Genomic DNA, 14,079 nt, shown 5'->3' on the forward strand with positions numbered 1-14,079 from the left:
TATTCTTTGGGAATTTGATCTGAAGAGATACATACGTGTTTGTTTTTGTGCTTTTCCAGGTACAGAAGTCTAAAGCACTTTAATTATGACATCTGCCAAAGCTGCTTTTTCTCTGGCCGCGTTGCAAAAGGCCATAAAATGCACTATCCCATGGTGGAATATTGTACTCCGGTAAGTAGATGTGTCCCTGAGCTTGAGTCAGCTCACCTGGGAGAAGTTTCAGTTTTCTCCAGTGTTGCAGATGATCTGTGATGCTATGATTGCTCAGTTCCCCAGATGTTGCCCAACTCAAGTAGCTCCAAATTGCAGACTCTGGGATTGACCTTATCCCTGGTGCGATGCCTGGCACACGCAGAATGTCATAGACACTCCACACACACTGTTGGGTGAAGCAGTAGTTTTCATTTCTGTTTGCATGGGTTGTAGAGAAGACATTTTTCACATTTAGTTTCCACATCCCTAGCTGTTGTGTGTAGAGGTGTTAGGGCCATGGGGCACGTTGAGTATGGAGGAGGAGTAATGTAGGTTCCCTGAAATTCATAATCCACCATTTAAATGAATCTTGCTCATCTTTTGTCTGTTTAACATACTAACACTTACCAATACATGCTAGGCATTTACCTTTGAAACTACTCTGTATGAGACAGGTATTATTTTTATCCCCTTTTTACAGTTGAGGACTCTTGACATTCTGAGGTTAAAAAGTTTGCCCAAGTTTCTATAATTAAGTGCTGGAGTCGTCTCTTAAGTTATTGTCTTGGGGAAATGTTAAGTGGCCAATAGAACTTTGAAAAACTGCTGGAGACACACATATGGACACCAAGGGGGAAGGTGGTGGTGGTATGAATTGGGAGATTGGGATTGACATATACGCACTCTTGACACTATGTATAAAATAGATAACTAATGAAAACCTGCTGTATAACACAGGGAATTCTACTCAACGCTCTGGTGACCTAATGGAAAGAAAATCCAAAAAAGGGGTGATACATGTATACGTATAGCTGATTCACATTGCTGTACAGCAGACGCTAACACAGCATTGTAAAGCAACTATAGTCCAATAAAAATTAATTTAATAAAGCGAAGAAAAATCACTAGTGAAATGGAAAGGGCGTGGACTTGGTGGACACAGACCTGGGTGTAAATCTCGTATTCCTTCAACACTGGCTGCTAGCTATTCAAAGTGCCATCTGTGGGCCAACAGCTTTGGCATCACCTGGGAGCTTATTAGCAGTGCAGAACCTCAAACCTCACCCTGGACTTTATAAATCAAAAGCAGCATTTTAGCAAGATCTGCAGGTGGTTTCCAACACATCAGAGTTTGAGAGTCTCTGCTTTAGAGCTTTTCTCTCTTGCATCTTCAGAGCGATCCTCCCAGTTATTTCATTGTCTTCTTCACTTTGATTCCTTTTGCAAAGGTATTCAATGATGGAGAATGTACCATGCTGTGAATTGAATGGTACTTGGTAAAATCTGACAGCAACATGGACAGATATTGTTTTACAAACACCATAAGGTGTAACAAAACTGAAGGTCAACTCTCTGACCTCCAGACGTCTATTAATTACCATTTATTGAGCAGCCTAGTACTTGAGACTTCATTGATTCATCATCACAACTTGTTGAGGCATTCTTGCTTCAGTTTTGTAGATGATTGGAGCCTTGGGTAGGATAACTCACCTCTGTTAACCCCATTAGTAAAGGGCAGGTCTGGTGTCAAAGCCCGTTTTGTGTGATTTCAGCCTTTGCTCTTGCCTCCTGCTCTTAATTATAAGACAAGTACCTCAAGGCAGAGCACTGAAGCGGTGCTTTCAGTTCAAAACCCTGCCCCAGGTCTGATCTCCTCATGATTTCCGTTTCAGACTACATCGGGAGAAGATGTTCGAGACTTTGCCAAGGTACTAAAAAACAAATTTCGCACCAAAAGGTATTTTGCGAAGCATCCCCGAATGGGCTACCTGCCAGTGCAGACGGTCTTAGAGGGGGACAACATGGAAACGTGAGTAGTGGCCAGAGCACAGCAGCCTCTTAGTCGACATATATTTGAGCTCCTCTCACCTGAATACCTTCCTTCACTCCCAAATGCAAACAGTCTCTCCTATTTCTTTCTTTAGATTTACTGTAGCTGTAAAGAGAAAAGCAAGCTGACGTTCAGTTACCAGTTTCCGTGTCAATTGTCCCGTGAACAGTGACCCTTTCGAAAAGTTAAACTGTATCTCACAGGGGAAAAAAACCACCATATCCTGGCTCCCAATTACCTTACAAAGGCTTGTAAGAAATACGGGACTGTTTACAAATGAGTGACTCCAAGATTTCATTTTGATTCTCCCCCCTCACAAATCAGTAGGCGTGTGGCTTTTTGTATCTGATTGTGTGGTCGTAGCTAGTCACTTTTTCCTACTTGAAAGAAAATAATGGTCACGGGAAATGTCTTCACAGTAAGTAGTTATGATTCGCTAGATCCAAGTGATGATCTTGTCTTCACCTCTTTTGAACCTTCTCTTCTGTTTTCCATGACTCTGACGGCAGTCGCACCACTGGTTTTCTTTTAATTCACCTTTCACCTTTGTCTGGCCGTTGCTTTTCATGGTTCATACTTAATTGGGTTTCATTTATTTTGACCTTTCAGTAATTTTTTTTTGTATGTGTGTGTGTGGCTGAGTTTGCCTGTGTCTCTCTTCACCACCTCATTTTTTGTTTTGCAGTCCTGTTACTCTGATCAACTTCTGGCCGGTAGACTCTGCGTGAGTACTTGCGCTGAAGGGTGCTGCTATCACAAACACATTCGCTTGCTTAATTTTTAAAAAATTTTAGTTCTGTTTGTTTTAAGGACATTTTAATTTCCCTTCCTTCCTTTCAAAATTTTTCCCTTGATGAGTCTTTGAGGATGCCCTCTGCCACAGATCAGGAGAGTCAGTGAGGTTTTAGGGTCCCCACCTGGTCAAATGAAAACCAGCAGAAATCCTGGCCTGGAGGTCAAAGTGACATCAAAGAAATTGTTGAGTTGTTAGTTCTGTTCCTGGCAGACATGTTTATATGCTCTTTCCTTGTAAGCAGGGAAGAGCCTTCTGATTACATAATAATATTCTTTAGTTATATTTCTAGAGATTGAGTGCTTTAGGACCTTCAAAAGGATGATGCTGTATTCTTTAGGGCCTGTTATAAGTGGACCATTAAAAACCAGCGAAGTTTGTTTCATGGTATAATGTTGAGTATGGTTGAATAATTTCAGTGAGGCATGTGGCCTTTTTATCAGGTAATGCCATGCTATTTGACTAATCTTTATATATATATATATATATATGTGTGTGTGTGTGTGTGTATACATATATATATATATATATATATGAGTTTCTCAGTTTTGACCTACACTTACTTTGCTCTCTTCTCCAAGCTAAATACCCAGCTCATAAACATACATTTACACTGGAAGGAAAGTGTACTGTAGTGTTTGTTATTACTATTGGTGTGTCTTATTAATAATACTAATACTTGATATTAATAAATAATTTACTGACTTATCTCAGAATTTAGAATGTCATTAGAAAACTCTATAGAGTCTGTGATTTATATATCAGCAAAGTGCATTGTTTTAAACTTACAGTGTGTGGGGGGGGTTTATAACAAAATTTTGGTATTTCACAATGTACTTTATGAAAATATTTAAAGTCAGACAGTTCTATTATATATAAGAGGGAAATGACTAATTTGGAAAGTGGACTTATATAAGAATTCAGTTTATCTTTATTGGGTCTTTTTTATTCCACCATGTAATTAAATTTAAAGTAGGTCCTTTTTAAAAAATCCTGTCGTGATAAGTACAAACTGTTAATTGAAGTTTATTTGAAGTCTTTATTGGCCTAAAGGAAGTGTGAGGCTTTCCTTTCTTCTTTAAAGCCACATTATTGTGCCCTTTAATTTTGAGATATGGTTACTATATTTGATTTGTTACTAATTATGCTTAAACAACTTGGGGAGTTATTTAGATTCAGCTATGTTACTTGCTATTGGTAATTATTTTTCCTATCCCAGGTAATCTATATGTTTACAGAAGGTAAAACCTTTCATAAATAAAGAACTTTTAAAAAATAATATACTGAAATTCTCAGCTGGATTGGATCCTGATAAGCAAGTGGATTTTCTCTGTGTTGGAATAAGTTCTAACCAACTTAAAAATCCAAAAGACAAATATGCCAAAGTTAATTTTTTTTAAAACACATAGACAGAGGTAGCACAGCATAATAAAGAATGACTAACTAGAGAGGAAGTTTATTCTATCCATAAGCTAATGAGAAGCATTCAGGGAGTGAGTTTAATGTAACTTATTTTAAGTAGAGGGTGTTTGTCTTTCTGAAAACATTCTTTTTAAAAATATATTCTCTAACAACTGAAACCTGCCCCCACTTTGCCTTCCCGGAAAAAGTATGCTGGATTATTCAGAAATAGTGGGAAATTCTAATTTTGAGGAAGAAAACAAACCCAGCAGGCTAAAGTCCTTGTAATATGTGGAATTTTATTAAAGTCTTTATTCATGGGGTGGTAAATAATTTAGAAAATAAATTGTAAAGCTGTTCTCTTGAGGCAGAAGAGTCAGGTCCTAGAATGCTTTATCTTGCAAGAATTCTATTTGATATTAACAAATCCTGTGACAATGACAGCATTTAGTCCATTCAGGATGGATCATAGAATTTGAAGATTTACTGAGATACAAATCTTTTTTTTCCTCAGGAAAAAACCCCTTATTTACCTGGATTTGTCACCTTAGTTGAAAGTAAACCTGGCATAAACCTTTTATATTGTTTGTCCACAAGTGAGATGGTCAAACAATATTCTTTGAGCTCTTCTGCCTTGAAAATTTATTAGTGGAGTTGTCACAGATAATGAGAAAATGGTGGTGGAGGGGATAGAATTGGCCATTAACAATAACAGGAATAATCCTTTGGGGGAGCTATCACTTTATATTTAGGAAGTGAGAAGGGATAACAGTATTCTTACCTTCCCTTGAAAAAGTGCTCAGAAGGCTTTGCATTTAGCTTTGTTTCTGGACTAAGTAGTTTTATACTTTTACTAATTCTTGGTTTTTAGATGATTCTTCTCTGACCAGTATTCCCTTTTGGCTCGTTTTCTAATTTCATAACTCCCTCCTTTAGTGTGTGTGTATATATATATATATTTTAGATTTCTTGGTTTTTATGAGTTCTTGTGCTTAAGCATGCTGTGTTAGGTGCTACATACGTTAATAAGAAAAATAACATGGAAATATCCTCAAGGCTAAGAATTAAAGTTTTGCATAAGATATCCTGTTTAAGATTTTATTAAAGTGTTTTACATTTACATGCTGAGCTTTCTTAGTGCAGTTATGCTCCAAGATCTCATATTTTTTTCTTCTCTACACTACCAAGGTAGTAACTGTTACAAGGGAGAAACACTAATATGTTTTCCTTGATGGTGGGCTTTTAGCTTCTAAGAAGTATATAATCAAAAGACTGGTCTGTTCCAGAAGATAGGGCTTATAAACCAATTAATCCAAGTACTCAGTTATCTTGACCTGCAGTGAATATTTCCAAGCAAACCTTGGCATTTTTCTAATAATGGACTATTCCAGGGTTCTAACAAATGAGCAGATTATCTCCAAAACTAGAGTGAAGATTTACCTGAATATCTTTGGATCTGCCTGGTAAATTGGGTAGCCATCTTTTTGTTCCCTTATGACAATTTCAGCGTCTTTGTAGTTTATTCCAAGTTTGAGTCTGGTGACAATTGACGTAGACAACATTGGTTTCATAAATAAGACATTTATTTCTCAGGCAAGATTTCAGTTCCCTGGTTATGTAGTGTGTTAATAACCATTTTATAATTATGTGTCTTCTTTAAGAAACTCAGATTTCTACTATATTTCCTATGTAAACATAGGTAACTACACGTTTTTCTTTCTGTCTGTCTTTTTTTTAACTGTAAGAAAAAGCATATTCTTCTTAGTGTCTGACCAAGTTCTTGAATGCTGCTTAAACACTGGACTAAACTAGTCCTTACTGAATAGATCACTGTCGACTTTTGGACTCATGCCTTTACCTAAGGGCATTCTGTGTCAGGAGAGAAATGGAAGAGACCTTTTTGTCCTATTCCAGTTAAAACAAAAAAGCACAAGCCCAAACTGGTTTTCAGAACAGATGGATTTTTTTCCTAAGGTTAATCTAAAAGATACTATAAAAACTTCAAGGATAATTAATAGATCAGGTATGAAAAGGTGAAAACACATCAACCCTACCAAAATCTTCATCTGTGAAGCAAAAAAAGTAGGTTTTTTTTTTTTTTTTACCCACAAGGTAAACAGACTATGAATGCTAATCCTCCTCTCATTTTTTGCTCTGTACATTAGCACACAGTATCCCTAATAAATATTTCAGGTACTGTGACATTCTACTGAAGTTAGTAGTTCTTTTTTTAAAGCATCACATTATAATTGGGGGCCCTTCAGTTTTACTCTACCAAGTAGCAGTACAGTCCCGCTGCTAATGTGGTAGTTATATTCCTTTTTTACAAAATTGTGCAGACCAAGGCTTCTTGATACATGGAATCTTGGTCACAGACTGCAGTGGCCTCTCCAGAGCTAAAATCATTGACTGCAAATGTACTAGGCAAATGTACAGTTTTCCTTCAGTAAGAAGGCAGCTAAAAATGGCACAGGTATAAACTGTGTAAAGTTTTAAACCATATACTGCTAACACAATTTCAGAGCTATAGACAATGAGACATGACAAGATGAGACTGAATGTCATGTAGAGACTGTCTCCTTGACCTTTTCTATCATTAAAACTTGCCAGAGAAGTTTGTGATCCCTCCTTGTGGCTTTTGAGAAAAGCAAAAGGATGACCAATCATCTGTCAAACCTAGCTTGTCAATACTTGATGATCTCTCTAAGATATAGAGACAACCAGATGTGTACCTTATTCATAGTTTTAGGCTGAAAGCATTCTAGGCCGTGTATATAACAGAACTGCGGGGTGGGTTTTTTTTTTCTCCATTAATGGATGGTATCTGTGACTAATCACATTTTCTGCCTTATAGGCCTGCCTCGTCCCCTCAGCTTTCACACGATGATACTCATTCACGCATTGAACATTATGCTAGCAGGTATGAGACTAGTTGAATGCCAGGCAAATATTGATTGAAGTAACTAACCAAGGAAAGCTAACCTATAATAATTTTAAACAAATCTTTTCTTTTTTGCCCAATCTTGTCTGATTTCTACTAATCACCTTGCCCTCTAACGTGCATGCCATTCCAACTGCATGTTGTTTTTGAACACCAATGAGCGCTTCAGTCCAGAACAATCTGCCCTAACCCCGGCCTTTAAACATTTTGAGAGCTTTGTTATGTTCTATATACTGAGCACGTGTAATCAATTGACTTAGAAATCATCTACCCTTCTTAGAAAACTGCTAGACCAGACATAAGTATGTGAAGAAATGATACTGTGTTATATGCAGAATATGAAAGCATTGGCTTTGATTTCTGTGTGTATTTGACAAAATGTGGTGTAAAGAAGAGAATCATTACTTTTCCTAATCCTTGGACCTTTCTGTCTCATGTTCTTTGTGTTCGAGGTAACTTTTATATCTAAGAACTAAATTGCTAATTGTAAAATATGCCTGTTAAGTACATCTGTTAAGAGTTTGGTTAACTTTCAAGTTGTAAAAAGACTATTATTGTTTGAGGTGAAGGAGGTTTTTAAAGGTAAAAATTGGTGGCAGAATGTGTAGAGAGCTGACTGTGAATTATCTTTTATCAATATTTTAACTGCTGAACGTGTTTATCAACCATGGGATGTATTAACTAGCTATGTATCATTCTGTCATCAGTGGAAAGCTTTAATTGTCTTTAAAAACACATGGGGTAGTGGAAGGTATGGAGTGTGTTTGTTGTGAAGGAAGCTTGTCCCATGAAAACAGAGGCCTCTTCTCAGCGAAAGAAAGATCAACCTGTGAAGGAAAAAAGAATGCAACTTCTCTTGTAATTTATACCATAAATGTAAACCTGCTTAACTAGCTGGGGTCCACCACTCACCTCAAACGGCTAGGCCAACACACACATCCTTTAAATATGAAGGATTCCTTTCTCTTCTTGACATGATTTATCCTTTAGTTTTCAGGAATGTTCGATTAGGTCTTGAATAGAGTCTAAGAAGTCACAGAAGTTTTAATGAGCTTTTACGTTTTTTATCAGGCTAGCAGAAATGGAAAACAGCAGTGGATCTTATCTAAATGATAGCATCTCTCCTAATGAGAGCATGTAAGTATCCTGTCTCTTTTTACAAAATGTTCCTGACCATGAAATTGCTTGGAGGGATTTAGACATAGGGTAGCACAGAAGATAGGAATTAGCATTTATATTCATTAGATCTTTCTGGGAGACGCTCATTGGCTTTTTTTTCTTTAACTCTTGACATCCCAACACAGAATGAGCTCCTCCTAACTGTGGCATAAATGTTCCCAGACATTTTGCCTTCCCCTCATTCAGTGTTATACTACCACAAATTGTAGGGTCTCAAACACCGAAACTGTATGAAATGTTTACTCTTTGCCCAAACCTGTGGGATTTTTAAAGGGACTGGATGTTAATTTTTCAAGTGATAGCTCCATCCATGGGCACTAGAACTATAATCTTGGAATAGCTGCACTGGTATTCCCATGGGGTAGCTAGATGGGCATTTTCCTGTAGAGAACCTAGCTAGCAGGTTTTTTTGCGATTGAGCATCTTCATGAGCTAAACAAACTGAGGCAGTCTTGTGAAGCGTTTCAGAAGAGGAAGTACAAATTGAGGTCACGGTTTTGTAGTGGGATGATACTCCAGGCCTGTCCAATATTAAAGAAGGTGAGAGAGTGGTGCTCAGAGTGGCAGAGAACACAGCGATGGCAGGGGAACAGAGGCTTCATTACGGTGTAAGGGTAGTATTGACCATAAGGAGTACTGAGGAGTCCTGCCGTGAACCGAGAGCCTGAGGTGGAGGGAGCAGATTGAGAAGCTTCTATGGAGGACAAACTGGGAACTGAAGAGACAACTTACAGAGATGAAATCTAGTCAAGGTACAATGATGATGTTAGTTTCCTAAGTTACGGATGTCTCACCATTTTGTCATAGAGAATCTAGGCAAAGGGGAAAATGGTAAATTTATCACATGTACTTGGTGTGGCAACCCACAGTCACAGTCAAATGAGAAACAGCCTGTATAAGGATTAGACCGAAGGCAATAGTACCCAAGTAGCACTTATACATAGCTAGTTATTGAAGGCATGAGAATAAGTCATCTCCTCTGGTACATAAAGGTGATCAAGGTGATAATAGAGTCAACACTCAGCCATTCATAGTTATACTAAACAAAAAAGCCTTTGCCCGGAAATAAAACTGTGGTACATTCTCTTTCTGAGCTGTGGGGGAAAGTATTAATAGTATTAATGTATAAACTACTTTGACAGAAAGATATGTAAACAAAGAATCAACTAAATGTAAGCAACCTGAATGATTTGGTTCTTTGGATCACTGATTTGAATGTTAGAAGCTGTAGTACATTCACAGTGATTCCAGTTGTATCTATATAAGAATGGCTGCCATTCATTGACTGCCCAAGAGAACAGTAAGAGAAGTTGAATTATAACTATCTGTTATAATTAAACATGGAAAGTCCTCACAATATCCCTTCAGAATTTGGGAAGAGGGCTAGCAGATTAGTTGGCCAAACTGCGTTTGGTTTATTTTTAAGCAAAATTTAGCTGTAGCTTATTCTGAGGGCATAGTATCCATTCTGACTCAGTGTTGCTTAGGAATAACATGAAATCTTAGGGTCAGGTCAGGGGAAGAGGTTTGGTAGATCGGTTGACTTAACTTAAATGTTTATTTTTAACACCCAGTCATTATTTTAATTTTAACTTACCAACCAGTTATCTGACCTGATGGACCAAGATCATTTAAATGAGGAGGATTTTTTCCCCAAGTATCCAAAATTTTTTCAGCTCAGAGTCAGAGATGAGAAAAGGAAATTAAACAGGTGTGGAGAGGGAAATATTAATGTATTATCTTACTGATATCTAGCCAGAAACAAAGGATTTTAGCCTCTCATTAAGAACAGGATGAATTTCTTGTAACTCAGAGGTACGCAGGCTTTTCGGGAGCTACGGGCAGTGCATTTAGAAAATAATTTCTCCTGTGTATTAGAGAATCCACGGATATAAAGAAAGATGGCAGCTGCCTCCCAAAATACAAGCCTTTGGCCTCTTTGTTCCTGAAGATTAGTCTTTCGAAGCTGCTCTAAGGAATGAGTTGTTCAGTCCTCTCTTAATAAGTCACGTTAATGGCTCTTTTTTTTTCCTGCTGATTTTTGTTTTTCTAGCTAAACAATAATTGAATGAAATAGTCATTTAATGTATAGTTTCATTATTGTTACCATCCTGCTTCAGTGGGGTTAAGAAATTGAAGCCATTGATTTACTCATGTAAATCGACCACCCAGATTCGATGGAAAATCTGAGCAAGAAACACTTGAAACTGTCACCAATAGGAGGGTAGAACCACAACCTCAAGAGTATCAAAATGTCTTTAAAAGCAGGAAAAAGGGTCTAATTAATTGTTAAGAGCAAATAACTGTTTCAATTTTAAAGTAGACGCCCGAGTCCCTGCCCCCCAAAGCAAAATAAGGGGGGAAAAAACCAAAACCTTTGATTTTATTTTCCAGAGATGATGAACATTTGTTAATCCAGCATTACTGCCAAAGTTTGAACCAGGACTCCCCCCTGAGCCAGCCTCGTAGTCCTGCCCAGATCTTGATTTCCTTAGAGAGTGAGGAAAGAGGGGAGCTAGAGAGAATCCTAGCAGATCTTGAGGAAGAAAACAGGTGAGTTTTCTTTCTAGCTTTGTCATTGGGATGCAGAGCGCATACACTTGCACACATAGAAAAGTGCCAGGAATCTTCACTTAGACTCATTCTATGTCTAACTGTTTTCTCCAATAATCTGTTTAGCTCCATTTAACAGAGTCTCTTTTTCTGTCATCTGAAAGAAGAAAATGAATGTAATAGCATAAGTAAGAATTCATACATTAGGTATTAAAGAAATGAATGCTCGTGGTGGTATTTGATTTGCTGCATGTATTTTAGAGGCTTTGATCTCATATTTGAGAATAGAGTTTAAGAACAAAGTAGGTCATTTAATTTTCTGATGATACAATGTGTACATGTGTTTGGGCATATTACCTATCTTAAAGCATTTACGAAAGGAGGCTCACTGGTCATATTTGGGGATGAATTAGTCATCTTATTTTCCATCATCAAATACAGAAATCATTTATGCTCACCATCCTAGCAGGTTAGTGAGATAATTCTAGTTGTCAGTCATCACTTGAAAAAGATGTTCATGGGAAAAGACAAGAAATTATATAAAAGTTAAAAACAAAATTTATGACTCCACAGAGGACAAAGATATAAAGGTTTGGCATGTTGTGTGGCATCAGAATGATGTGAATCATTGGACTTTGCTTTTGTGTTATGTGTATGACATCACAGGGCCCTTGCTTAAGAAAGGCTTTTGCATGTGATCACTTCTAACTCAGTGTGCCTTCTTTAGACAGATGCCACCAGGCAGGTCTGTAAAGGAGCAGTGGCTCAAATTTGTGGGACTAGAGTACTTTCATGTCTTTGGTTTAGCCCAAGGCACAAAGACCTCTTCATCTTAGCAACACAGTATGTCTGAGAACCAAGTGCCCTTGGGGACTGTGTCACCTGAAGATGAAAAGGCAAACTGCCCTTCATCCATTGCTTGCTGCTGCCCCGGGCCTCTGTGTAGCTCTCAGTTCCTCTGACCTGTGGCCGGAGCTCCTTACCTGGTCGGCTTGCCTCTAGTCTGTCTCTCACCCCCACTATATCCTCCCTACTGATGGTAGTTGTGCATCTTCCCAGTCCCAAGAGCCATCATGGCATTCTTCCTTGACTAGATTTCTGCATCTTTTTTAAAAAACCTAGCTTCTCAGCTGGATATTTTCAGCCTTCCACAATTTTCTCTTGACCTGGTTTTTTACACTGTCGTCATCTTGTGTACCTAGATTCTGGCTGTGCTATTGTAACTACTGTTTCTGAATGCATCCTGCTCTCATCCACTTTCAGGGTTCAGCTCAAGCTTGCTTCTTAGCCTAGCTGCCATCCTCCACGCCATTGCTCAGAATGATTTTCCCCACCAAGCTCCTAGCAGATGGGGCTGCATTTGGAAGTAATCTGTCATTTGTCTAGTCCACGGGGTCGCAAAAAGTTGGACATGACTTAGCGACTGAACAACAACAACAAATTAGATGTCTTTCAGGGTAAAGTGGTTATCACTGTACTAATCGGTCCCTGCATTTGGAAGTAATCTGTCGTTTGTCTAGATCTTCATAATGCCTTGGATCTTTCTCCATGAACTTCGTTTCAGTTAGCTTTTTTATCAGCTACCTGCCACCACCACCCCCACACACCCCACCTCTCTCTAATGGAGACAGTGAATGCCTTTGGAATAAGGACTGTGTCTTAATCATGTTAATGTCCCCTATCGTGCTTAGCACAGTGCGACTCTTTAGTGGGTTTTCCAGAAATTTTTGGTAAAAGCCTGAGGTAAGAATACAGAAAAGAGATCACACAGGTACCATTCAGGAGGGAATACTGAGCATTCTGTTGGTTTTAACAGTAACATTATTTGGGGCTTTATATGTAAGACTGACAGTGAATATCATGGTAGATAAAACCTTTCCCTTTACTGTATTGAGTGTCATTAGTATTCATTTATGTTAAGTCTTTAATTATTTTAGGAATCAAAGTCAAATAGGAAGAAAAGCTGGTATTGGTATTATAAATAGAATTTGATGTTACCCAGGGCTGAGAATATTTTTCTACTATGTGAATGTCCGTTGTGCTCCATGTCTTTCTATCTCGTTGGTCAAGAGTTCTGTTTTATTACTGCTGCACCTTCCCTCCATACCATTACAACCAGGCCAAAGAGTATTGGTGAAGAGTACTGAAACTATCGTTTATATTAGCATTTCATCATTTTCAGAGCACTGTAGTGCATTTTGGGTCATTCCATCTTCCTAAAAGTGCTATGTAGAAGATTGATAAGAAAATGTAGGTTCAGAGGGGTTCAAATGGCTTGACCTAAATTTCAGACAGCCAGTGGAAGAACCAACTCCAGATCCAGATTTTCTGACTCAGAATAGTCAACTCTGCCTTGCGCCCTAGCATAAAGAAGAGTCATCTTATATAAGTATCATTTACGTAGAATTGTAGCACATTCCATGAAGGTACTTATACTGGAGGGAATATTTTTAGGACTACACATGAATAAACCTATTCATCTACCTGTGGCACAGTGATAACCACCTTACCCCAAAAGACATCTAATTTGTTGTTCAGTCACTAAGTCATGTCTGACTCTTTGTGATCCCATGGACTGCAGCATGCCAGGCCTCCCTGTCCATCACTATCTCCCAGAGTTTGCTTAAATTCATGTCCACTGAATTGGTGATGCTTTCTAAGCATCTCATCCTCTGCTGCCCCTTTCTCCTCCTGCCTTCAGTCTTTCCTAGCATCAGGGTCTTTTCCAAAGAGTCAGCTCTTCGCATCAGGTAGCCAAAGTATTGGAGCTTCAGCATTAGTCCTTCCAGTGAATATTCAGGACTGATTTCCTTTAGGGTTGACTGGTTTGATCTCCTTGCTGTCCAAGGGATTCTCAAAAGTCTTCTCCGGCCCCACCATTCAAAAGCATCACACAAAGTATCCAAGGCCATTCCCTTAAAATGAAATGGTATGTTCTCTGAAAGAAAGAAAAAAGAAAATATTCCAGGGCTGCTCAGAAATCCAAAATGAATCTGGTGTTGGTGCCAGTCTTTCTGTAAGTTATTTTGACCCTCAACTAAAGGTCAGGATGAGCTTCCTTCTTTCTCTGCTTTGTCATGTCTTCACTTCATACCAGTCCCAAAGAAATGTGTCTGCAGCAAGGGTCCCCAACCTCTGGACCACGGACCAGTACCTCCTGTCAGATCAGTGGCAGCAAAAGCGCTTGAA

The 14,079-nt window shown here is 38.4% G+C and overlaps 1 protein-coding gene across 12 annotated transcripts in view; it reads left to right on the plus strand.

Annotated features, from left to right (window-relative positions):
* The window catches only part of DMD (dystrophin), a 2,362,639-nt gene that overhangs the window by 2,287,993 nt on the left and 60,567 nt on the right, over positions 1-14,079 (plus strand). For 8 of the 12 annotated variants that reach the window (XM_070783459.1, XM_070783462.1, XM_070783461.1 and 5 more), the window contains 6 exons: positions 60-171; positions 1,866-2,002; positions 2,709-2,747; positions 7,072-7,137; positions 8,230-8,295; positions 10,732-10,890. In XM_070783459.1, coding sequence (XP_070639560.1) covers positions 60-171; positions 1,866-2,002; positions 2,709-2,747; positions 7,072-7,137; positions 8,230-8,295; positions 10,732-10,890 — 579 coding nt within the window. The remainder of the gene's footprint in view (positions 1-59; positions 172-1,865; positions 2,003-2,708; positions 2,748-7,071; positions 7,138-8,229; positions 8,296-10,731; positions 10,891-14,079) is intronic. The other 4 variants (XM_070783460.1, XM_070783469.1, XM_070783463.1 and 1 more) reach the window with 3 other exon arrangements.

The sequence above is a fragment of the Bos indicus genome, chromosome X (genome assembly GCF_029378745.1).
Source record: "Bos indicus isolate NIAB-ARS_2022 breed Sahiwal x Tharparkar chromosome X, NIAB-ARS_B.indTharparkar_mat_pri_1.0, whole genome shotgun sequence".
Taxonomy (NCBI): domain Eukaryota; kingdom Metazoa; phylum Chordata; class Mammalia; order Artiodactyla; family Bovidae; genus Bos; species Bos indicus.